This window comes from Lissotriton helveticus, chromosome 12 (assembly GCF_964261635.1).
Source record: "Lissotriton helveticus chromosome 12, aLisHel1.1, whole genome shotgun sequence".
In the NCBI taxonomy this organism is placed as follows: domain Eukaryota; kingdom Metazoa; phylum Chordata; class Amphibia; order Caudata; family Salamandridae; genus Lissotriton; species Lissotriton helveticus.
This window is the reverse complement of record NC_136073.1, coordinates 377462102-377487389: the sequence shown is the minus strand read 5'-3', so window position 1 is coordinate 377487389 and position 25288 is coordinate 377462102. Positions and strand designations below refer to the sequence as shown.

General features: G+C 46.2%; 1 protein-coding gene across 2 annotated transcripts in view; it reads right to left on the bottom strand.

Annotated features, from left to right (window-relative positions):
• Nucleotides 1–15941, bottom strand: part of GPATCH1 (G-patch domain containing 1) — a 282152-nt gene extending 266211 nt beyond the window's left edge. For both annotated transcript variants that reach the window (XM_078668539.1, XM_078668540.1), the window contains exon 1: nucleotides 15792–15941. In XM_078668539.1, the coding sequence (XP_078524665.1) occupies nucleotides 15792–15867 (76 nt within the window). In that variant the 5' untranslated portion in view covers nucleotides 15868–15941. The remainder of the gene's footprint in view (nucleotides 1–15791) is intronic.
• Nucleotides 15942–25288: the final 9347 nt, after the last annotated feature.

The window sequence follows — 25288 nt, the reverse complement described above, 5'->3', positions numbered from 1 at the left end:
AGCGAGCTCGGATGGATCCGACGCCATTCTCTCTATGAGGAGGTGCGGGAAAGTGTGTGGTCCGTGGCACCAGGAATAAGCATGTGAGCACTGAGCGTCTCTATAGTATAAATTAAGATTTGGGCGCCTTGGCCACCCATAGAATATGGGAGTGTAAGAGTATCCATCTTGACCCTAGGTGCCTTTCCTGCCCACACCAATCTAACCATCAGAGCTTTGAGTCTTTTAAAGAAGTGCGGCGGGATCACTATAGGTATGTTATTGAAGAGGAACAACAATCTAGAGAGGACTATCATTTTCATCAACAATATGCGGCCTACCAGGGAGAGTGGCAACTTAATCAACTTCTCTACATCACCCTCTAGTTTAGCGACTGCCCTCCCATAGTTATCCCGCAGCACCAGTTCAGAGTCTGTGTGGACTTGTATGCCCAAGTATCTAACCAACTCGTTAGTCCATTGTAGTGGGAAATCTAGGTCAATAGGGACCATCGAGGGAGTTAGTAGAAAAATGATGGATTTGTTCCAATTGATGTTTAATACTGACATTCCTCTAAATTTTATGACTTCACGAATTAGAGGGGAAAGGTTAACGGCGGGATCCCGAGCATACAGCAACATATCGTCAGCGTAAGCAGTCATAATCAAATTGTAGTTGGGGAAACAAATTCCCTGATGCCACCGATAGTCCCTCAATGTGCGCCCCAGGGGTTCTGCAACTATGGCGCATAATAGCTTTGAGAGGAGGCACCCCTGCCTCGTGCTCCGAGATATTGGGAATGGGGATGAAACATAATTACCAGTTCTAAACCTAGCTGTAGGCTGATTATATAATACTGAAACCAAGCCAACGAAAATCTCCCCCAACCCCAGAGTTGAACGCCTACTCGGTGTCCCAAAAAAACGGCGGCAGCTTTCAATTCAGGCCTAACACGTTGTATAACACCAAATACCATCAGTAAGTTTTGGGTTAGCGTTCGTCTGGGCCTAAAGTCTGCATGCTCCTGGCCAACGAAGACAGGGAGAAGAGGGGAAAGTCTATTGGCAAGTATTTGAGCAAATATTTTTGAGTCCACATTTAGGAGTGAGAGTGCTCTATAGGAAGAGCACATTTGGAGGGGTTTGTCAGGTTTTAATATTGTGACAATTAGCGCCTCCCTCGTGGATTGCGGCATTAAACCAGTGTCTGCTATTTCTTCGAATAATCTACTGAGATAAGGCAGCAGGCGGTCTATATACGTTTTGCAAAACAAGACAGTAAGTCCGTCTATACCTGGAGCGCTACCATCCCGCATAGAATTCAAGGCAGAACGAATTTCAGTTGCATCTAGCGGCCTCATCAGGTATTCTCTATGAAAATTAGTTAACCACGGTAGTCACACATGCTCCAGGTAATCAAGAATTGCTGACTCATCTACTGTGATGTGTGAACTATACAAATCCCTATGATATTGACTAAATTTATTAGCTATAATCGGAAGGATCTTTCAGGAGAGTGCCGTTTTCATCATCCCATTCGGAGACCCCCTTCACATCACTCTGGCAGAGGGCTAGAGCAGCCAGTACCGCCCCCGGCCTGTCACCTTCACCAAAGGCTTTGGGAATAGCATACTTACCGATGTGCTTAACCTCATTGTTGGCCTCTGTGCTATATTCTTCAAGTATTTCTTTAATGGAGAGTGCAATTCGAGGGTCTCCACACCCCAGGGGATCCGACTCCAACTCAACAAGTTTGTTTTCCAGGGTGGTGAGTCTACCCCTTACAGAACATAAAACTCCCACGTGTTTACCAATAGTGACCCTCCTGATATACACTTTGAATGCCTTCCAGACATTAGCAAAGTCCCTCACAGAGTCTATATTGATTTTTTCAAATTCAGTGATCGCAGTAGCCATCTCAGCCTTGAACACAGAGTCAAGCAGTGTATGGGGGAAACCTCCATGTAAACGGAGCGACAGTCTGCAGTGGTATTTCAACCCCGAAGATAATTGGAGAGTGATCAGAAAAAGTGCGGGCATTACTGTGTAATTTCGGACGGAGAGTAGTGATCTTCCAGCAGTATGTAATCAATTCTAGTGTGTGTATCATAGGGGCTGAATAATGGGTGAATCCACCCGGCTCCGGGTGTCCCTGTCTCCATACGTCGACCAAATCTAGCTGCTGTGCAACCTCTGCAATGGCTTTGGCGTCGCAGACGTGGCGTCCCTGACCACCAGACCTATCTAGTAGAGGATTCAGAATGCAATTCAGGTCACCGCCCCATAACTGAGGCACGGTTGGGCCGTTTGAAATCAGGGCCTGCAGCGACCTGTAAAATAGAGGGTCATCATAGTTTGGGCCATATATGTTAACAACTTGAATGTCCAAGGCTCTGCTGCGACACCTGGAAACAATATATCTACCTTTGGGATCCGTCTTTAACTCTGTCAGGGAGATACCAGATCTAGGATTGATCCAGGTAAGGACCCCCCTAGCGTGGGACGGGAACCCCGTCACATGGAATGTTTCCTGCAGTCGTTTATTGTTAAGCACACAATTGTTAGGGGCCAGGTGAGTTTCTTGCAGTAAAGCGATATCAATTTCACGGCGTTTAAGGTAAGCTAATATTTTACGTAATTTCCTAAAGTCGTTCAACCCACGAATATTCCAAGTGATGAACCTAGCTTTCCCTGGTAGGTGTTGGGCGTGTCACCTAGTGGCTACTGCAGACTACTCATTGCAACACTTGCGGTTGGGTATAGAGAACAAACGTCCGAGATCCCTGTGTATCATGAAAGTGTACATGGACTGTGAATACCAAACAAAACCCCCGCCCACGCAAAGCATACCACAAAGAAACCATTTATGACCTATGTCCCGCCCTCCATAACAACCCAAAATATCACAATAATTTGAGTAAATAAACAAACAATAGAAAAACTGCACAACCCATCCAGGGGGTAACCCAAGGAGGCGGATGTGGCCAGGCATAATCTATAATCAATCAGACATTGCCATCTACCCAAAAGAGATATTCCACCCGAGGGGGTAACCGTACCAAACAATAATAGAGTAAACCTTGTACATCAATTCACAAGCGACTCTCAAAACATCTACATCCCAGATCAGGCCCAACCCTTTGATTCATGAGAACAACATGAGTGAGTGAAATTGTAAGTCTCGATATATATGAAAATAAAAATAAAAATACAACCCAATCCTTCCCACTATACTGCGTTCACAAATAACAACAAGTAATCAAAGTAAGAAAACCCTGATATCTTGGACCATCAAATAAAGTTAGTGATTGTCATCCAGATTTCCGCCTGAGCCAACTCCTTCTTGACCAGGACACATGGGTGTCTTACTCTGTTCTAAAGCTCCCCAGTCTTTGAGTGCCTTTTGAAGAGTCTTGGGATCTGTGAAGATCCTCGTCGAACCATTAACAATCACCCTGAGACTCGCTGGATACAACATTGCATATTTTATATTCTGTTCTTTTAGTTTACGTTTTATCTGGAAGAATTGTCTCCTAGCCTCCTGGACCTTGAGCGTAAAGTCTGGAAAAATCGAAAATGAGGAACCACCGTGTCTTAATTATCCCCGTTCTCTAGCCTTTTTGAGAGCAGCATCCCTGTCTCGATATTTAAGTAGCTTTGCGATAATGGGGCGCGGGAGCGCTCCCGGTAGAGGCCGGGGACACAAAGAGCGATGCGCAAGCTCCACCACAAACAGGCGAAAAAATGTCTACGCCTAGCAAATCCTTGAGTAGTTTCTCAACAAACACCTCCATAACCCCAGTGGCAGTGGATTCCAAAAGTCCAGTAATGCTCAGGTTGCTGCGCCTTGTCCTGGATTTGAAGTCCTCAACCTTGTCCTGAATCACTGACAGTGCTCTTGCCATCTGCTTCTGCGTGCTGTGCATTTCCGTTTACGCCTCCTCGGTTGACGAAATACGCCGCTCGGACATATCGAGACGTTCTGCATTTTTGTCAAGCCTTTCGGACATACGATCCATTCTATATAAGGAGTCCATTTTACCATTGATTGCAGAAAGGCTTTTTTGCATAGTTGCCAGGATCTGCTTTAAGTCGCTGCCTGTAACCTCAGTTTCATCACCAGATTCGGGAGTTGACGTCTCAGAGGCCTCCTCCCTGTGTCTCGACTTGCGCAATTCAAAGTTCAGCTTAGATTGAGCTTGATCAGGCTTGCCCATGATGTAGATGTTCCCCACACAATATGGGTAATACCTCCTGGTAACCCCACAGCCAGGTCCTACCAGCCGTGGCGCTGGGGGGGGGAAAGGGGACACACCACAGTAGCGAGCATCAAGCACTACATCCACAGCCTCAGCCTCAGCTATTCGCAAAGCACCACCACAATAGCACCGGCCCTTTTTTCAAAGTCACACGACTCCAGTGGAGGCATTAGAGAAGCAACCATCAAAATCCTGCTGTAGGGAGCTGACTCCCTCTGAAGTCGCTGTCCACTTCTAACACTACAGGCAGAGGAGGGCAGAGCAGCAGTCAGGGATCACTCTACTCCTCCCCGGTGTTGAGATCTTCAACATAGGCAGCGAGCCTCCCATACTCCACACGCTCCTTCAGGTGTGCCTACACAAGCCGCATGTTCCAGTCAGCTGAATTACAAGAGTGCGTAACAGCACCTGGGGCAGGGAGCAGTGTTATGCACTGGCAGCAGCAGAGGGGCCGGAAGGCACAGAAGGGCTCTGACTCAAAACAGGGGAGAAGCTGAAGCACCGCACTCACCACCAGAAAGGGCAGCAACTCAGACAATATCTGCTGCTGCAATCACGGCAGCCAGCACGCAACTCCAATCCAGTCACCACCCTAAATCAAGCCGATCACCGAGTCAGGAGCTTGGAGCAAGGCCCAGCGGCAAGAGGTGCACAGAGCGCAAGCAACAAAGGCAGAGCTACTTTATGGGGTCCGCTACGCCTATCTGTGCAGGAGGCAGCATACAAAGTACTGGCACCAGCGGCGCCCAGTCAGAGCGGCGCCGACGATCACACGTCGGTAGCTGAAAGGCAGCGTCGCCTCCTTGGCCTTCTAACTACGACACAAGCCGCATCCGTGCGAAAGTGCGCCGCGGGGAGTGAATATTTTGGTGAGTCCTCAGCTTCGGATCACAGCCCCAAGGTCCACTAACACTTCTCGCTGAAATTCGCATGGCAACCCTGGGTGAATAGCAATTCATTGCGGATCAATGTAGGCGGCTAGCAGAGCAAGCTCAGCACGCAGCCATCTTGGAGCGTGGCAAGCTCCGCCCCATCAGCATGCTAATTCATCTATCTCTTGGTACATTTGAAATTGTTCATACTGTGCATATTGTGAGCAAATTAAACATTTTGTCAAATGATTGCTAGTCTGCGAGTTTTAAATGCTGCACAGAGAAATGAAGCCTCCTTCATGAAGCGCTTCATCTGAGGGCTAACATGTTATTCACCAGGTCTTGTGGGGGGTCCTGTAAGCCTGCTCCCACCTCTTCTTGATAGTATTGAGAGGTCATCTAACAGGATGGAAAAACATATGTTTAAAGGGGCTGAAGCCCACTTTATTCTGTGGCATTTCCCATAGGCAAAGAGCAGGTATGGTAACCAGGGCTCGACAAATCCACTCGACCGCTCGCATTTGCGAGGTAAATTTTATGAGGTCAAGCTATTTTTAGGCCCTACTCGCCCTTTCTGGCGAGTAGGAAAACATACTAACTTTTGTCCTCCAACGGAGCAAATATAACAAGATAACAAGATTTAAAGGCATTTTTATTGCTCAAAAAGCAAATGAGCAATAAAGATGCCTTTAAATCTTGTTATCTTGTCATATTTGCTACGCTTTCAGAGATGGAGGTCAAGTAGGTTACTGTTAGGTCGAGGAGATTTTTTTAAAGTACTAGACCTGCAGGACTAGTACAATTTTTTAGATTTTTCGAGCCCTGGTAACAGAATGTCCCACGTACGTCTCAGGCGCTCTGACAGGAACATAATCATACCTAATTTTTATTGTACGATTTTGCTAAAATTTTTATTAATCATGCAATAAAGATTACTTACTCGCTCACTTACTCATACCTCTCAGCGCCTTGTTGAACCTTCCAACAAGCATGTTTGATTGGGGGTGGTAAGGTGTGGAGAACTTGCAGTTACCCCACACTCATCCGACATGGGCTTATTGTATTGACAAAGTTGGTGCCAGTGTCAGACATAACCACCGTGGGACACATACACGGGTAAGCATCCCCATTAGAGCCCTGCTCACCACAGGTGCAGTCACTGATGGCAGGGGTATGGCCTCAGGGTACCTTGTGGCTTAGCTCACCAAGACCAGGGTACACTGGTTCCCTAACACTGTGTTGGGGCCCAGAGGCCCAACAATATTATTTACCATCCTCTCAAAAAGTTATCTGCCCAGAGGGAAAAGCTGCAGAGGAGCTTTACCCCTGACTTACCATTGGCCTGGCAGGTAAAATAGGACCAACCAAACGCATCTGACTTAGGCCTTAACTGGGGCCAATAAAAGTGCGTGAGAAGGCAGTCAAAGATTTTGGCCTGCCCCGAAGCCCTGCCAAAGGGATGTCATGAGCCAACTCCAGTGGGAAAGCCCTGTAGAACTGGGGTACCACAAAAACTCTGGTTGATCTAGCCTCAGGAACCTTAGGATCACTATAAAGGAGACCATTCTCCTGGTAAATGTGTTGAATACCAGAGGTGTCACCTTAGGCCCCCGAGAGTTAGGCACTACTCCTGCGCCTAGCAGAACTCAGCCTGGGATGGTCCTCCTGCAGCTTGCCACCCAGCTATTTCTGGCAGGTCTCTCAAGGCAGCAAAGTCTCCCCATGGAGGCTCCAGTGCCTCACCCTCCGGTTCAGCCATACTGGGAATTTCTGGGGTCGGTATCCTATGCCCTCTGCCCCTTTTCTTCCTTGCAAGCACCTAAGGCACTGTTTCAGGCTCCAGGTCCTTTTCGTTCCCCTGATGGGCAGCCATGGACCGTGTGGTCATGAGCACCCACTCAGGCAATTCTAACACCTCCAGAGGAGACCTGTGCTCCACCTCTTTCCAGATAGTGTGTTCAGGTCTTTTCCATGCTGATGGCCTACAAGCATTTCTCAACTCACAGCTACTCTCAGAGAACCAGAGACTGCATCCAACTCCATGGGAATAAAACCACAGGATAGTGGTTTATCTGGTTGTCTGTAGTTACAACTTGGTGGACTACATCAGGGATAACCTACTCTGGAGACATAGGATAACACCTACCAGTAGTCACGCTGGCACCTGTGCCTCTCAGCCCCTCCACCCTCTGTCCATTGAAGGTGAGCCACTTCCTGTGCTTCTTAGTGTTGACAGGCATGTGAGCGTTAGGTGTCACCTCTCAGTCAACCATAGACACTGAGGTAAGTTCTACAATGCCAGCCCTCCTCCCACCCCACCCCATGCTAACAGGGGCAACCTCCTCCCCAGTACAAAACTCACAATACCTGGGGTTGGCACACTAGTGGGAGCTGTTTCCTTTCGGAGCAGATGGTGTCTTCTCTCTTGTGCCCTGACTAGAAACAGTCATAACACTGGAGTTGGTAAGTCCTCATGGGTTTCTTCCAACTACACCCCTCTTTCCCTCCCCGGGTCCGAATAGGAATTGGTCTCCCTTCCCTGAAAACTCTTTTGGGGGCCTTTAGAGAACTCCTGATAGTTTCCCCGTTCCCACTATCTTTCTGTTGAGGGTGACCAAACCAACCTTTCTTGTGGTCTCCCTGATACCTTCTTAGACACCCTGGTGCTGATCTAGATGTCAGCATCCTTCCCAAGCTCTCTGGGTACAGTTAGCTTGGAATGAATTAAATGCTGGTGCAACTCTCTAAACAAATTGCGCAGTATGTGCTCCTTCATCATGTAAATATAGAGCCCATCACAACAATTTAATTTGCTACCCTTCCACAAAATACATCCACAATTGGTGTGGCTGCTTATGGGTGTCCCTGAAACTCAGGTGATACGTCCCTGGCACAGACCAAACTTGGCGAAAGGAGATTCCTTCATGGGGGCATATCTCATCTGGGCAGCTAGCCCTAGGGCCTACAGGGTACCCCTCCAAGCAACTGACAAGTTCTTCAATACATTAGCCCCTCAGCCCTCCCCTGGGACTGTATGCATATGTAGAGCCAACTCATATGTTGCAAACCGTTTATTAATGTCATCTCATACCACATAGTGTTATACGGTTCCTATCAATCTAGTAGGACTGTGTACGTAGAACAACAAAACTTCATAATACAGGGACTGAATCTTACCATATAACCAGTAATTATTGTTTAGTTTGGTTATCTCACAAAACTGCATCTGAACTCCTACACTTACAGAGTTTTAGATGCTGTCAGTAACCTAGAACATGACTCTCTGATTCCCAAAGAAATTGTGGAAACAAATCTAACCCTTTCGATTATCACTCATGCATGCCCAAAATATAACAAAGAAAAGATACGGTATTGCATTTTCAAAAATTTACTAAAAAACTCTAAACTTTGTAAATATTACATGAACTGCAGTTATGAAAAAGAGGAGACATCACAGCAATAAACATTATTAGAAAGGTGAAAAACACAAACAAATCAATCATGTTAATTGTTCATAATGTTATTAACCTTACGCTTATCTAATCCTAATCTCTCTATGCTAAATAGAGCATATAGGAAGTATCCTTCTACCAGGAGGCCTATTGGAATGACCCAACCCTATACCTTGGTATTGTATGTCAGAAAGCCGGTCTTAGTGCATTAAGGAATGCACTCTGTCTCAGGTATGTAGGCCTGCATCCTTCTTCTGCAGGGCTATCTTCCTTCTTAGGATGAAGGTAGGGGACAGCTGAGCTGCATCTTAGTCACAGGTCACTAAAGCATTCCATGACAAGTCTGGCATAGAGTAAACCTCTCACCGACTCCAGCATGGATGCTGTTTTTAGGATAAAACAGCAAGCTTATCACACTGCGCCACAGGTGCAGAACAACATAGTAATTGGACTGCAGCAGAGAAGGCGTATCATTTGAGAACAGAAAATAAAAAATTATTTGTATTCTAAAGTGTGTGACCCTGGAACCAAATATACAGACTACAAGGCAGCAATGTCTATGTAGAAGAAATGCGTGCAAAGGACATTTTCAAAAGAGGGAAAAATAATGTGCAAACCAACACTAAAAAATTATGCGAAGTTAAAAATGGCCCGTGGTTTTTAGGGATGTAGACTCTTTTGCCTTTCCTAGGCACTTCACTGTCACTGCCGTGCCGCCATCAACACTGAACTCGGAGGTCCTCTTTGCCTTCAGATCCAGTTCTTTCACACTTATTTCATGAGCCAGCAGGGCCTTTTCGACCTTAAAAGTCAAGCCAACCTTTTTCTCCTCTGGTGCCATTTTCTTGTCCTCAAGGGCAAGTGTAGTCAACTCAACTCAATGATAACTTTATTTCGGTCGAAGACCATAAAAGTGCAGATAAAATACATACAAGGCCCAGTAGTTAAAACAATAAATATGAACGACTAATATTACATGTAAAAAGTTAATTAAACAAATAGTTATCGATTGGCAATCTAAATAAGATTTTTTTTTTTTTAAGAATTAATCCAGTTATATTTACAATAAATTTAAATAAAGCCTTTCCTTCGTCGCCACATACCATGTAAAAAACGAGAAACAGCAAAGACAATAGGTGGCTAAGTATCGTACATTAAAACTCTACACGCCTGCATACATTGCCTGAAGCCCAAGTTTCTACATAGTGGGATCAGCCAGCATTTTCTTATTGTAACATACGCTGGGCAGAAAAACATAACATGGGCAACATCTTCTTGGATGTAGTTACATGCTGGGAAGGTTCGGTTTTCTGTTTTAGCCCATTTCAAAGTAAATGCCCTGATTGGCAGGCAACCATGCCTCAATTGAGTATATAATTTCCTCGCAAGAGGGGGTTGGCCTACATCTAGAAATTCCTCCTGTCGAGGTTCAGATTTTACTAGGAGGAACTCTACAGACAGCCTACCCTGGGTTGTTGATCGGTATAATGCAAGTAGATTTTTCTCCCTCACCAGGGGTTAAGAGCTGTGCCCTAGGTGTACTCGGGCAGCTCAACTCGGGGGTCTCCCATAGCTGGGGCAATCCTACATAGGTGGTGAGGGCCTACATATGAGATAGCCAAGGAATATTTTTGTTTTTTATATGTCCCCAGACCTCCAAAAATTCAGCTCTATAGGATACCAGTTCCGGTGCTGACCAGAACCTCTTCCAATAGAGCAATGGCCGGGCGGCTACCAGTTCCTCTATGGACTCTAGTCCCAAATCCAACCTCAAGGGGGTAAATGGTGTACTTTGTGGTAAGCCCACCAAATTCCTCATAAAGGACTGCTCAACCCTCAAGAGGCTATATGTATTCTTATGTCCCCAGAGTTCAGCGCCATACATAGCTGCTGTCCTGGCCTAGAGTCCATAGATTTCAAGGGCAGGAGCTACCGGTTTAAATACTGATGTTCTGTGGAGCTTACTGATACCCCCTACCATTTGCGATAATCTAAGCGCAGATTTAGAAATTTGGTGACCCCAGCCAAAATCTTCTGTCAAAGTGATGCCAAGGTAGACAAAAGTCTTGACCCGTTCCAGGGGAATACTGTTCAGGACAGGGTTCGGACGGGTCTGCCTCGGGGGATTGAAGATCATAAACGTGGTTTTATCCAAGTTGATCTCCAATCCCCGCGTGGCACAGAATAATACAAACCCTTCCAGAACACGCTGGATGCCCGATGATGTTTTGGATAACAACAAGGTGTCATCGCACACATCAGAGCGGGCACCCGACCAGTGGCCAACCAGGAAGCGTCATTGTCTTTTACACCATTTAAGGAGTCGACAAGGCCATTGATGAAAAGGCTAAACAACGTGGGAGCCAGGACGCACCCCTGTCGCACACCCCTAGATACGGGAAAACGGGCTGAAAGATCCCCATGTCTCCCACACCTAACCTGAGCATAGTTGCCAGTATGCAATCTGGTTAGGATGTTCAATAGGTAAGGTGGGAGACCCAGATCTGCCAATACTTTCCACAACTTTTCCCTGGGGACTAGATCAAAAGCGGACCGCAGGTCCACAAAGACAAGGTAGAGGCTGCCACCCTCCACTCTTGCTGTTTTCCAAAATAGGACCTGGAGCCGAAAGATTTGGTCCAGGGTTGAGATGCCTGATCTAAATCCGGCCTGGAGAGTAGTCAGTATTTGGTATTCCTCCATCCACCCTTGCATCCTGTCCAATATGATCCGACCCATTAGTTTTTGTGTTGTATCGATAAGGCTAATGGGCCTATAGTTAGATGGGGTTAGCGGACAACCCTTCTTGTGAATGGGGACGATCTCAGCTCCCAACCAGGTGTCCGGTAGATCAAACCCCGTGAGAACCGCATTGAACAGGACAACTAGGAAGGTATGGTGCCCATATTTTGGGTTGAGATCGGAACAGGTCCCCAGGCAATTTATCAAGGCCAGGAGCTTTATTGGGGGTCAGCCTTGCTATGGCAGATTCTACCTCCATCAGGATGATGATCTCTGGCGTTACAGGGAGGTAAGTCTCTGGAGCTTCCAGGTAGTCCACCCGCGACCCCGCGCCCGAGTTCCCCACCAGTCGATACTCGTGGTGGGGGTCTGGGACAGGGGATGGCGGAAGGGCCACATCTCCTTCCAGGAGCAAATTCGTCGTCCCGGTCGTTCTATACTCTTGGGCAGATTTGGAACCTAGGCGATGGACGTCGCCACATTCCATATTTGTATATAGTGCTCCGAAATGCACCTCCCACACTGAGGGCGCAATATTTGGGAGAACGGCCTCCCCTCCCCCTCTTACACCTGAACTAACAATGGCCCAGAACGACTTGGCATCCTTGGAAAGGAGCGCAAATCTCAAGTCCTCCCACCTCGTTTCCTCCCAATCCCTCTTGCCTCTAGTAATTGCCCTTTTATAAAGCTGTCTAGATAGCCTGATTCCTACACTACCCTCTAGATTTGATTGTCAAAAGGAGATCCCTTTTTGCTTTCCTGCAGATGTCATCATACCAGGGGTGTCTCTTAGCCCCACGCCGTGAATTCCCACTTACTGGGCAAAACACATCTCCCAGTGCAAGAGCCAACTGCCTATGGATTTCTACGGCTTGACCGTTGGAGCCCGAATCACCCATCTCAATAATCCTAGGTACAGCGATCTCATATATCTCAGCAAGCCTGCTAGGGGAGTCCTGAAAATAGGGCCATTTAACCCTGCTACCATGAGGGGCAAGATCTCAGTATTGGGTTTGGCATCAAGGTTTGTCAACCCGAAGCTCCCTGGCTTGAGTGATAGGACAAGGGCATTATGGTCGCTATCTTGCCTCGGTAAGACCCTACATTCCATCAAACTATCCCAGTGTTTTGCTTCCATCATTATATAATCAATGATGGAAGTTTGTTTTGCCCTATTGAATGTGGCTGACCCCGGTCGGTCAGGGTCCAGCCTCCCATTGCACGCCCGCAGAGACGTTGCAAGGGAGAAAGATTTAATTTGCAGGACCAACGGGGTCCATGCTCTAACAGGGGGGATCTTAGGGTCAGGGATATGCCAAAACGAGTCTTCATCATCTAACTCACCCAGCTCGAGGATGGTCAGAGGCTCGAATTGACAATTAAAATCGCCACCAAGGATTATAGCGGTTGAGGGTTCAAGTGCCTGGATAAAGAGATCCAATACATTTATTGTATTTGATTCCTGCCCATTCCTGACTGGCCTTGAGTAAATATTTATTATGGCTAGTTGGGGCATGTTTTGGGGTGTCAGTAGCACACATTGGACGTCTGGAGAATTAGTTGGCAGTTGGACTGCCTGGACGCCCAAATGCGTACCTACCCAGATCGATAAACCACCCGATGGGCGACCTCTACCCATAGTAGTTGCCAGGATATCAAAAGTTTCATAACCTGGGCTGGCACTCTCCTCCAATGCCCAGGTTTCCTGCATCAGGCAGATGTCGTGTGATGCCATAAAGGTACCCCACTCAGGCGTAAGTAGCTTGTTCTTTAACCCAGCTACGTTCCACCAGAGGATTTTTACACTTCCATCAACTACCTCAGGATTGGGTTGTAGTTTCCCTATTCCTGTATCGGGGGAGCTAGCACTAGTGATGGTCCCTAACTGGATTATCCCTTCTCTCATTTCCACACTAGGTACAGCCTCCATGTGAGTGCAAAGACCCAACTGGTACACAATTTCCCCCATTTCTCCCATACCCTCCTCGATCAAAGGGTGAGGTACTATTTCCTCACTGGGGGTAGTAGTTATATCATTTCCCTCCGCTACAATTGCAAGGGTAGATGTTCCACTGGGAGTAGTCAGTTGTAGCTCTAGGTTTCTCTCTGCTTCCCAGTCCTCTATAGCCGACTGGGTCAAAATGCCGGACACACTACTCCCTTCTCTGAACAAGGCAGGTGACCTGGATTCTGTAAGGACCTCATCCTCTGGCACTGAAGCCTTTAGCTTATAGCTGGCGATTCACCTACCCATCCTCAATTTCTTTCTCATCCTCTGCCCCAACCTCCTCTTGCTCTTGTGATATGGACTGTAGCATGCAGACTTCCACCCATGCTCTAGGGGCTACCTTGTAGTTCCTTTTCTTGGATACCTTTGTTAGCCTCAGCCGCTCTCTCTGCACAGCTTCCTCAAATCTACCATGCCGCAGCTTTCAATGATGCTCAGATACACTTCCACTCTTTGAAAAATCACATGTGCAAAATTGGAGGATAGGAAAGTAAATTAAGAAAAATCAAAAAATAGCCAATGAAATATCAAAGGTGTAAGAATACAAAAGGGATTTCTTACTTTAACTGAAATTGCTAAATGATGCTGCAAAACACAAGTCCTCTGTCCCACCTCTGAACACCAATGTAAGAAATTTTAGGATGAATCACTAAAGCCACTTAATTAACCTAAGCTCAACCCCCTGATAGCTGTGGCACAGAGCAGGTAGGCCTAACTGAGAGGCAATGTGAAAATTAGTTATGAAGTACTAAAACAGTATTAGTCAAAACATAACTCAAGAACAATCTCAAACCAATTTAGAATAGGGTATATTTTAATAAATTAAATGACAAAAATCTTATAAGGAAAATCAAAGTTATGAATTTTTAAAGTTTAAATATAAAAATAGTGCCAAAAATATTAAGCGCCAACTGCAGTCATTTGGTTACTATTGACCTGTACCTAGGCACAAGTTAAGGTTGACTGCTGTAGCATGGGTCGGATACAGAAACAGGTTCGACCTGGTTGGGAATTTCACGCCCAAGCAAAGTCCCTCGCTAGCTGGATACTTCTGGTGCCTTCGCCCAGTGAAGATTTCTACCTTCACACTTAGTCACTTTTTTTGGAACTTGGATTCTTCCAGCAGGCGAAAACTGCTCCATGAGGTTGGATGCCCTCAGCTAAATGTCCCTCTGAATCAGATTTGCTGCTGTGGAAAAGCTCCATGGAAGCTAACACAGATGTTCTTAGGGTTTCATTCAATACAAGGCAATAAACCATAGGCAGACCTTCTATAACATTATTCACAAATTGGCATGATGTAAAAAGACGATGGAAACCTTTTGTGTTATAAACAAAAATAGTTATTGAAAGAATTCCCGTACAGTTCTCCTTGCTATATCAAAATATGTGTATGAGTGAAGTCGGCACAGTGCTCAGAAGTGCAAGTGTTGTGGTAGAAGAACAAAGTCACCCATGCACTATGTGCACAGGTTTTGTGAGAAACAATCCATGAATGATGTAGAGGTTTAGATTCCACAACTTAAAAAGGTCTACTCAGGATATGGATATGTCTCGTTACAGAATCTTTAGGTAGATGTCATAAACGGAGAGCTCTAGCATGCAAGGCCGATCCTACTCGTAAATAATGTTAAGTCAAACAAAATAAGAGACACCTAGTAACAGGGCTTGTGCTGCTCAGTCTCAGGTAACCTAGCTTTGACAAAGCCAACAAGTATGGTTTTAAAGTGATACTACATGCAAACAGCATTGGTGCATGTTAAGGCGCGACGTAATGGATTGTTTTTTTCTCTATTAGTTTGCCTTTCCTTGGCGGTCCACCCTTCTCATTAGCCCGTTGCGGTTTCTCCCCATGACATTCTCCTCCTTGATGCCCATACAGACTGTTGTACTACTGTGGTAGAAAAGCACAACCAATTCAGAGTTCGGCATCGCCACAGTTCCTGTCATTCCCGGGGTCACAGCCTTTTCTATAGTGCTGATGCCAACCTCACCTCGATGCGCTCAGTAAATGTATGGGCTAGACGTCTCAAACACTTGTCACATGGACAACCACCTAAAAGCTGTCCCTGCACGTATCAGGTCTGCTCGTGTTGATATGTCTGCTTACGTTTGTGAGATCTCAATATTCCTAGCATGAGTGGGCGGTTAACCCACTCCAGTTTTGTCTTTGCGTTCTACTTGTATTACTTTACAATGCAACAAACAGGCTGCATGCCACAGAATGCAAACATGGACTAAGTGACCTACTCGCGCATAAAAAAGTGCACTCTCTACAGCTGTTTACGTGTTGAAAACTGCCAGCTGTATCCAGTGCATCAACACCACAAAGTACAGTGCAATGTGACTGTACTGCTCCGTGTTAGAGTCACGTGTGTAAACATTACTGCCACGTAGATTGCTTCACAGCACTCGCTAGGACAAATGTCCGCATCCCTGGGAGGGAAGTAAAACGATCATCCGGAGTCAGCGGAAATTACCTTCTTCCAGAGGCTCGAGAGGCTTCCCGTACGTAACGAAGTCCTCTTCTTCGGCATCACTGTCCTGCGCCGCCATCTTTCCCCGGGTACAGGAAGCAAACTAGGACAAACCTCTTCCGCTACAGTTCAAAACGCGTTCACAACTGACATGTCTTGTTTTTGCAGCGCGTTAGAAGTGGGCTCTGATCGACGAGCTCCCTGCACTGATGTAAGACTGACATACAATTACATTAGCTTTAATAAAACCAGTGGAATGGGAATGAAAAATATTTTGGAATTCAACAGAGACACGACTTAGTTCCCATGTGTCACAGAGCACTGTACATATAACGTTTATTATAGCATTAGTACCCGAGACATGGTGCACAGCCCAGACAGCAGGTGGGAAAACCGCATCAATTAAAATGTTTGGAAGCAGACCCTAGGAGGGGCGGGTTCTGCCTCACTGGCAGTAACTAATGTAAGCAGTGGCCGAAGTGCATTAAACAAGCATTTGCAATGCAATCGGTCCCGCCTTGGGGACCTTATATGTATTTAGCTGTGCAGCACATAGTGCCAATATCGGCGCCACTCACCAGCCCGCTCGCAGTAACATACATTTCGCAGAAATAAGCAGACAAGACAACTTTTTTGTTGGAGAAAAGTAGCTGCAGGTTTATTAGCATATACACAATGCCAACAAGGTGGGTTATCTTACAGGCGATCCAAAAGGCAAGCTGTAGTGTATGTTATTGTTTGAAATGACGCGCGTGAACGCACGCGCGTCATTCACAAACAATATATACTGTGTATGTTTGAATGTGTGTGTGCCACGTGTCTGCCGCGTATCTGTATGTTGTAGTTTGAATGTAGCGGTTTGCATGCAAGTTTGGATCGCGTGTCTGTGTTGTGTTTTGAAGATAACGCGGGGGATTAAATAACGTTGCGGGAGAGAGAAACGACATTCAAAGGATACGCTGATGTTCACTGGCTGCACAATAAAGGATCTCTTTACCGATACAAAATTGGATACCGTTTATTTACCTTTATTACACTGGCGACGATCAGGAACACGTTTCCATGCGTGCAACAAGTACAATTTCAGAAGGTTTTCTCATATTCTGCAAAGAATCGTTTTCATTGGCTGTTTGACTTGGATTTTTCTACATTGGCACTTTCTATTGGATCTTTCACGACGTTTTCCATTGGATAATACAAAGAAGGATTTGTGAGGGCTATTTCCATTGATTACCACTTAATATCATCGTTTTTTCAAAAAAAAAAAAAAAAAGGGAACACTTTATTCTTCAGTTTACCGTGGATTGTGAACAAATAAAATATATCTGCCTAGAGGAGTATAAACAAGAAGGAAATTAACAGTAAGTGACATCTGTGATTCGCACACACTGTTGTGAGTCACAAATATTTCAATTGTAAAATATTTATTTTCTTTCATTGTTTAAAATCTTGGTTTTCATTAACAATGACTGGGATTCAACCTCCTCCTTCATTTTTAGCCAGTAAGGGTGATCCTCCCATTGAGTGGGACATTTGGGAACCTATGTTTTTAGCATATGTTGATGTGTTAGAAGAAGAAGAATGTGGAGCAGAAAGGAAGTTAGCTCTATTAAAGCACTGTCTTGGTGGAATAGCACTTAAAGAATTCAAAAGTCTGCCTCCTTTAAGTGACACTTCTAATTTAGATGTATATCAAATTGCTACCAAGCAATTAACTATTAGATATGGAGAAAAAAATTTAATATGGTCATGGAAAGGTTTAAATTTTACTCAAGGAAACAACAAACAGATGAGTCCATTGATAACTATGTATCTACATTGAGAGCACTAGCAGTCACATGCGACTTTGAACATATTAATTATGATCAAGTTTTAAGAGATCAGATTCTTATGTGTACTAATAACAAAAAGATACAACAAAGACTATGGACGACTTCTGATATGACCTTAAATGCAGCGATTGAAATCGCAAAGTCAATAGAACATTCTGAAAAATTTGTAGATGAAATACGTTCACAGAGCAACAGTAAGTCTGATATTCTAATTATAAATAAAGAAAATGAGAAGTTTAAGGATTCAGGGAAATATGGGAGAAATATTAATACAAGGAATGATAACCAGTATAAAAATGAATACAAGAATAGATGGAAAAAACCTGATCAGAGAACAAATATGTGGCAAAGACCTGATCAAAGGATAAACACGTGGCAAAGAGCAGATTCAAGAACATACAATATGTACTGTTTTAGATGTGGTAGTAGTAATCATCTAGGGAATTCGAAATTGTGTCCAGCATTGGACAAAGTATGTTCAAGATGCGAGAAAAAAGGAAATTTTTCAAAAGTTTGCAGATCAGCACCAAGGAGAGTCAGTTTAGTTCAAGATCAAGAACATGAAGGTTCAAGTGAATGTGAATTTGATGTGAATACCATAATGTGCCGTTTCAGGGCAAGGCACCGAGCTCTAGGGATTTAGTGGCGGCCATCTTAGGGCGGGACAGAGCGGCGAGAGCGCTCTAGGCTCAGTGATAAAAGGAAACAGCCTTCTCCGCGATAGCGGACGCGTTTTGAGCGGACGCGCCTCGTTTTCGCCGGAGTCTAGCCAGAGTCAGCCCGTCTGTGCCCGTCCGGGCCAGACCGGGACATAGGGCATAAATCTCCGTCCTTCCAAGTTTACAGGTATGCTAACAGGCACTTTAATTAGGGCGTTACGCCCTATTAGTCATGACACCTGTATAATCTTGAACCCGCTACAAGCTGGTGCACAAACATGCCCGAAATGTACTTTTACTTTGACTAACTACCAGCCCTATCCCGATACCCCACAGAGTACTGTTTTTAGACCATATCAACAGAGAGAGAGTTCTAATGATTCCATCTTTTATCTGATAAATTGTCGTTCACTACCCCAGCACAAATTAGATATCTTCCACCTATTGATTGAAAATAAGCCCTGTGCTATATTTTTAACTGAGACGTGGCTTCATGATGGATCGGGCCCTGATGTTGCATCCGCCCTCCCCCCGAGCTATGCTATTGCTAGGAGAGATCGGGTGGGCCAAACAGGAGGGGGTATTGCTATTATTTACAGCAGAGACTATGTGTGCAATTTTGAACCTGCAGTTATCCCGAACTGCGAAGCAGCATCTTTTAAAATTACCCTCAATCCCAATTTTACCTTTTCCGGCTTATTGTTATACCGACCGCCAGGAAATAGTCCCTCCTGGTCAGAAAATTTGGCTGATTATATCTTACCTCTTCAGCTGAAAGCTCAAAATTTCACTCTATTAGGAGATTTGAATCTTCATTTAGAGGATGATAATAACAAGACCTGCAAAAACTTAATAGATGACCTTACGGTGTTAGATATGACGCTACGAAATAGGGGTCCAACTCACAAAGCTGGACACTTGTTAGATCCCATAATATCAAATCTGAAAGAACTTTCATGGCTTAACACCACGCCTGTTCTCTGGTCAGATCATTTTCTGCAAAGCTTTACTATCTCACTTAAGCCCAAAAAAGGTTCAACTATGACACCTTCAGAATCTTTTAGAAGAAACTGGAAATCCCTTAACTTGGAGGACCTTGCAATGCTTTGAAGGAGGGTCACCCATGTTTAGAGGGAGATATGGATAGCATTGCAGAATCAACACAATTATGGTTAACTGGTGCTGTTGACACTTGCCTGCCTTTAGCCCGTTGCAAAGGGAAAGTACACCGCCCTCCCGCCCCCTGGTTCACAGAAGCCCTGAAGAAAGAAAAATCTACCTGCAAGACTCTAGAGAGGCAGTGGCGGAAAAATTACGATCTCTACCAAAAAGAAGTCTACCGAAAGGCCAGAAATTGTTACCACTCTGCATGCATGAAAGCCAAAGCATGCTATGTTACCAACACTATTAACATGGCCGAAAATAAATCTCAGACTCTCTTTAACATGGTAAAAGAATTAGCGGGGGAAAACTCTAGAGCAGAACCTACCCCCCTTAATACCCAGCAATGGCAGGACCTGGCGTCTTTCTTCACGAACAAGATTGAGAACATTGTCTCTAATATTAAAAATGACAGCAGGACCACAGACAAGGAAGGTAACACTGCCCTAGTCCCTAGAGATAAATGTCATCTCGAAGCCTGGCCTCCCATTAAATTGGACACACTGAAGGAACTATTAAAATCGATCAAATCAGGTTCCCCGCGTGACCCTATTCCTATCGGTATCCTAAAAAACTTAGAGGACCCTGCTTTTAGTCCCATAGCAGAGATTTTGAATGCCTCCATGGAGCAAGCTACAGTTCCTGCTCTATGGAAACATGCTACGGTCAGCCCTCTACTTAAAAAACCAGGCGCAGACCCGATGATACTGGCCAATTATCGGCCAATCTCATTACTGCCTGCTTTTTCAAAAATTTTAGAGACGCATATACACAAGGCGCTTTCAACCTATGTGGAAAACAATGAGCTCCTGCATTTGTCCCAATCTGGGTTCAGGAGTGGCTTCTTGTAGGAGAGTAGGGTCTGCTATCCTATGGTCACCCCAAATTTTTGCTTTTTGCTTCACTGGTTTTCGACTACTGAGGCTGTGGGCCTGCTGATCAGACCCCCAGCCTGCTGTTTTCTCACTAAATTAATGACACATGTGCTATAGGCACATACCAATTGGAAATGGACTCCTTGTCAGCCCCTGTAGAATGCACTATAGGTGCACAGGGCACAGGAGCCACTAAGGCCTACCAGGGGCTGCAGCATATCTTTTGCCACCCCTGGCTGGTTCTTAAATTGACACAACTGGCTGATCACTCAGCTGGGGTAAGGTGGTGTACACACCCCTTGCTTAGATATAGTACACCTATGTCTAAACCTATATCTGGACACATGTAAACCTGTGAGCCACTCCTATAGACAGGCCTCACCAATCCTGGAGGCTGGGTGCATGGTTTTTATGTGAGATGGAGCTCTAGCATGAGCTGAGCCTGTCTGCAGCCGTCGGGAACAAATCCCTAAGCTGTTTCAGGATAATGCCATACCATATACTATTAAGTGCCTTATAATCCTCGCGGTTATTTAGCAACTCTGGTTTGGCTTTATCAAAACATGTCGTGTAAGGTGTCATACGCTTTGGAATACCATCCCCTCGCCAGTTCTGGCGACGGGGATGGCATTCCACCCCTCTAGAGGGGTAAGACATGTTACTTCACTTTAATGCGGTTGATTTCTCCAAAGGCCTTAAGATCCACAAAATGGATGCCTCTGCCACAGACAAATGTCTGGACCCCTGGAGCTGACCGAAACCCAGTCAAGGGGGTCCTGGACAAAGGGTTTCCTGTCACAGGAGGGTGTCACCGCCCTCCAGACAGGAGATAGTGTATTGTAGCAGGGAGGTTTGAAAGAAACCAGACACTGCCTGGGGCGCACAAGGCTGCCCCTTGCATAATCCGGCCAAACCGGTTCTGGGGCACTCCAGCCCTCGTGCCAGGGCGGCCTGGATCAAAGGAAGGGGGTGTATCCACCCACTTCCTGGGTCCCACCCATAGGAGGGGACCTAGCAGGTAATCACGCCCACCAGATTCGAATAAGAGTGGGAGCAGTGCCAATGCACATCAGATTTCCTGGAAGAAACATTTGAAACGATATTCTGGACCCTTCGCCCTCCATCTCAACGTGGAAGCCCGAAGAATCTCCCTTGTGGTCAAGGAGTGACCACCCTGCAGCAGCAGGCACCATCCAGCCCTCGGCGTCTACTTAGTTGCAGTTCCCGCCGGAACTCGAGCGACTGAGATCGACGAGATCAAGCCTGCCCAGCTTCTAACAGCCCGATCCACAGTCCCTGCAAAGCTGAGACCCGTGGAGGCGACCGGAAGCGTGGGGCACGCCATCTTGAAGTGACCACGAGACGCTGACCGTGCAGCCCACGAGTGACCCTCGAAGCTGTACACCGGGGTTTGAGAAGCCCCCACCCTGAGCTACTCCTGAGCCGAAGTTCAGCCCTCCACACTCGACGAGTGCTGCGTGGGGCCCTTTGGCACGATTTGGCTCAACGCGTTGGCCCGGTCACTTGCCAGCTGGCTTGTGGTCCCTGTGCCGACGAACTACCGAAGAAGACTCGTGAATCTGGTTGCTCCAGATCCACACCAGCTCCCCTGAAAAGGAGCCCCGACTCTGACCTTCCTGGTCCGAGTGAGAAGCAATCTTCCGATCCTGCGTGGATTGCTCTTACCAAGGCTTGTTTGCTCCAAACCTGAAGCCGACTGCACCGACGGTGAGAGCCTGCGTGGGACAGATCGTGACCTGCTCCTGGACGTCGCAGATGCCCCAGAGCCCACGTGACAGCGGAGAGAAGCTCCTCGACGACCACCTGATTGCGCCCGACATTGCCTGGTTCCGTCCTGGTTCCACCCTGGTCACTGCTGAGTGACCCAGACTCTGTCCCCTCTGCTTTCAGGTACTCTACAACTTGAGTCCACCCTTGGACTCCACCGGACACTTCGTCTTCACCCTGCCTGCAGCCCTTTCAGCTTCAAGCACCAAGAGCCTGCGTGTCAAAACCCGACGCCACTTCGACCCTGTGCACCCACTTCCTGTGGGTGAGGTAACTTTGCTCCGCCGGTGTTCCCACACTGGTGCACACCTCTAGGGTCTGTGTGTTAAGTTTTGTTCCTCTAGGTTCAGCGGAAGTGTCCTTAAACTTTAACTCTTTGACTTTTACGCACCATTGGTTAACATTGGTGCATGCGTGCGCTTTCCGCACATCTCCCGAATCCCGAGGGCCATTCCCGACTTCAGCATTGCTTGTCCTGACTGCTCCCAGCGATTCCCTAGGCCCTAGGCCTAACCACTGCTCGAGTGGCATCTCTTATACCACTTGTTTAGTATATGGTTTGAGTGGCCACCCGCCCTCATCCATAATTGTGCAACTTGTATGTTTAAACAGTGCTTTTGATTTAACGCTTGTGCCCCTTTATTCATAAAGAATACTGGGGATTGTTTTTAGTAATAAACACATATATTTTTATAATATATACTTGTGTGGTGTCCTTTCATTTGGTATTACAGGATTGTATGTGGTAAAACAGCTCGCTTAACACGACCTCTTAAGTTAAGCCTTTAGGCTGCTTAGTCCATGCTACCCCTAGGATAGCTTGTCTAATAAGGTTGACTTACAACCAGACACCATAAGGGATTGTTTGGTCAGGTAGTAGGTGGTTCCAGAATTGGAAACATCCCCTACCAGGCCAACTTCTCACATTGGTGAGCAGCGGTGCGGATTTGAGCTTGCTGTTGTTTTACCATTGCAATCTTTATATCAAATTGAAAGATCACATCAAGTACCTCTAGGTACATATAAAATCAAAAGCTTAGCATATTAAGTTCTACTGAACTTAGTAGTTGTAGGTTGAAGGGAGTAGCACACCCCTGACTACAACTCACTAGCAAGGTCCAGTAGGAAAACACTTAGTGTAGGTAAGTGCACCACTTACACCTCACTAGTAACCATGTCTGACACAGGAAAGGCCTCAGGGTCTAGTCCTGTGACAGTTGACCCTACCCAGGCAACTTTTGGATATGACAAACTAACCCGCAGAGACTTGATTGCCTTGTGCAAAGCAAGAGGGTTAAAAAGGGGCAGAAGCCCCACCTGCCTAATCCTGGTAGAAATCCTAGAACAGGATGACTTAGAGAAGGCAAAAGCAGCTTCCCTAGATACAGGAACTGGAGGGAACCCCCCTGCAGTTGATCCCCTTGAAGAGGAGGATGATGATGACTTGGATGAGGACTCAGATGTTGAGGACTTAGGAGTACAGGATCAGGGTAGCCAGGTTCCAGTTGGTAGGCTTAGCCAGGCCAACTTGGACCTACTGGGGAATGGAGAGGGCCAGCACCTCCCCAGAACCCAACATATGATTCTCCCAGGCAACAGAAGAGTGAGATCTCCCTCAGGGGACTCTCATCTTTCTAGTGCCTCCAGAGAATCAGAGAGAGGCATGAGTGCTTCTCAGAAAGCTGAGCATAGGGCTAGAATGAGGGCTGTCAGACTCCAGATAGAGAGAGAGGAGGTAGCCCTGAGTCAAGCTAAGCTTACCTTAGCTCAAGCTAAACTTGCCTTGGCAAGAGAGCAGAAATTAAGTGGCTTAGATGTCACTGGTGGCAGCAATTTTCCAAGAGAAAAAGACAGGGCCTATGACAATAGAAACCTGACCAAGATTGTGCCCCCCTTTAAAGAAGGGGATGACATCCACAAATGGATGACTGCTCTTGAGAGAGCCTGCATGGTACAGCAGGTTCCTGAGAATCAGTGGGCTGCAATTTTGTGGTACTCCTTTTCTGAGAAAGGGAGGGACAGGCTCCTCACAGTTAGACCTGAGGATGCCAAAAACTACTCTGTTTTGAAGAGTGCTCTCATTGAAGGGTATGGCCTAACCACTGAGCAATACAGGTTGTTGTTCAGAGACACCCAGAAAGCACAGACTCAAGACTGGACTGATTTTGTGGAGTGTGCCACTAAGGCTTTGGAGGGTTGGTTACAGGGAAGTAAAGTTTCAGACTATACAGGATTGTACAATCTTATGATGAGAGAACAGATCCTTAATAACTGTACAAACCAGCTGTTGCATCAATACCTTATTGACTCTGATCTGACCTCTCCCCAAGAATTGGGAAAGAAGGCAGACAAATGGGTCAGAACAAGGATTAAGCAGAAACCCCAGAACCAAGGTGGTGACCAGAAGAAAACAGACCAGAAGGGTGGTAATCAGAATCAGAAAGATAAAGAAAAAGACCAGAAGTCTTCAGGCCCCCAAACTAATAGTAAGGAGGGTGGTTCCCAAAATGGTAACAAGAAGAAGAAGAACAAAGGTCCAAAGACACCTTGGTGTAATACCTGCAAATCAGTTTCACACTGGGGCAGTGAGTGCACCAAGGCAAATCCAGTTCCCACCACTACAGCTCCTAAAGCAACTGCAACCCCAAGTACAGTAAGCAGTGGTGGAACACAGTCCAAGGGTGTAGCTGGGTTGACCCTGGGTATTGAAGTAGGATCTGGCCTAGTCAGAGTCCCTACACAGGCAGTTCTCCTGTATGATGTGGACATTGAGTTGCCCACTGCAGTAAGCCCCACTAACCTGGGCAAATACAGGCAGACTCCCTTAATAAATGAGAAACTGGCTCAAGCTTACAGGGACACATGTGCTAGTGTCACCATGGTGACCCCTGGCTTTGTGGACCCTGGACAGATTGTACTAGGAGAGAGCTACCTAGTAACCAATGCAAGCAACTCCACTACCTCCCATAGTGTGGCAGTTGTGAACTTCTCCTGGGGAGGGGTTGATGGCCTAAAGAAAGTTGTGGTGAGTGCAGACCTACCAGTAGACTATCTGTTAGGCAATGACCTTGAAAGCTCAGCATGGTCAGAAGTGGAGTACAGGACTCATGCAGAAATGCTAGGGATTTCAGAGCATGTCCTTGCCATGACAAGGGCTCAGGCTAAGAAGTGCCTTCCTGAACCAG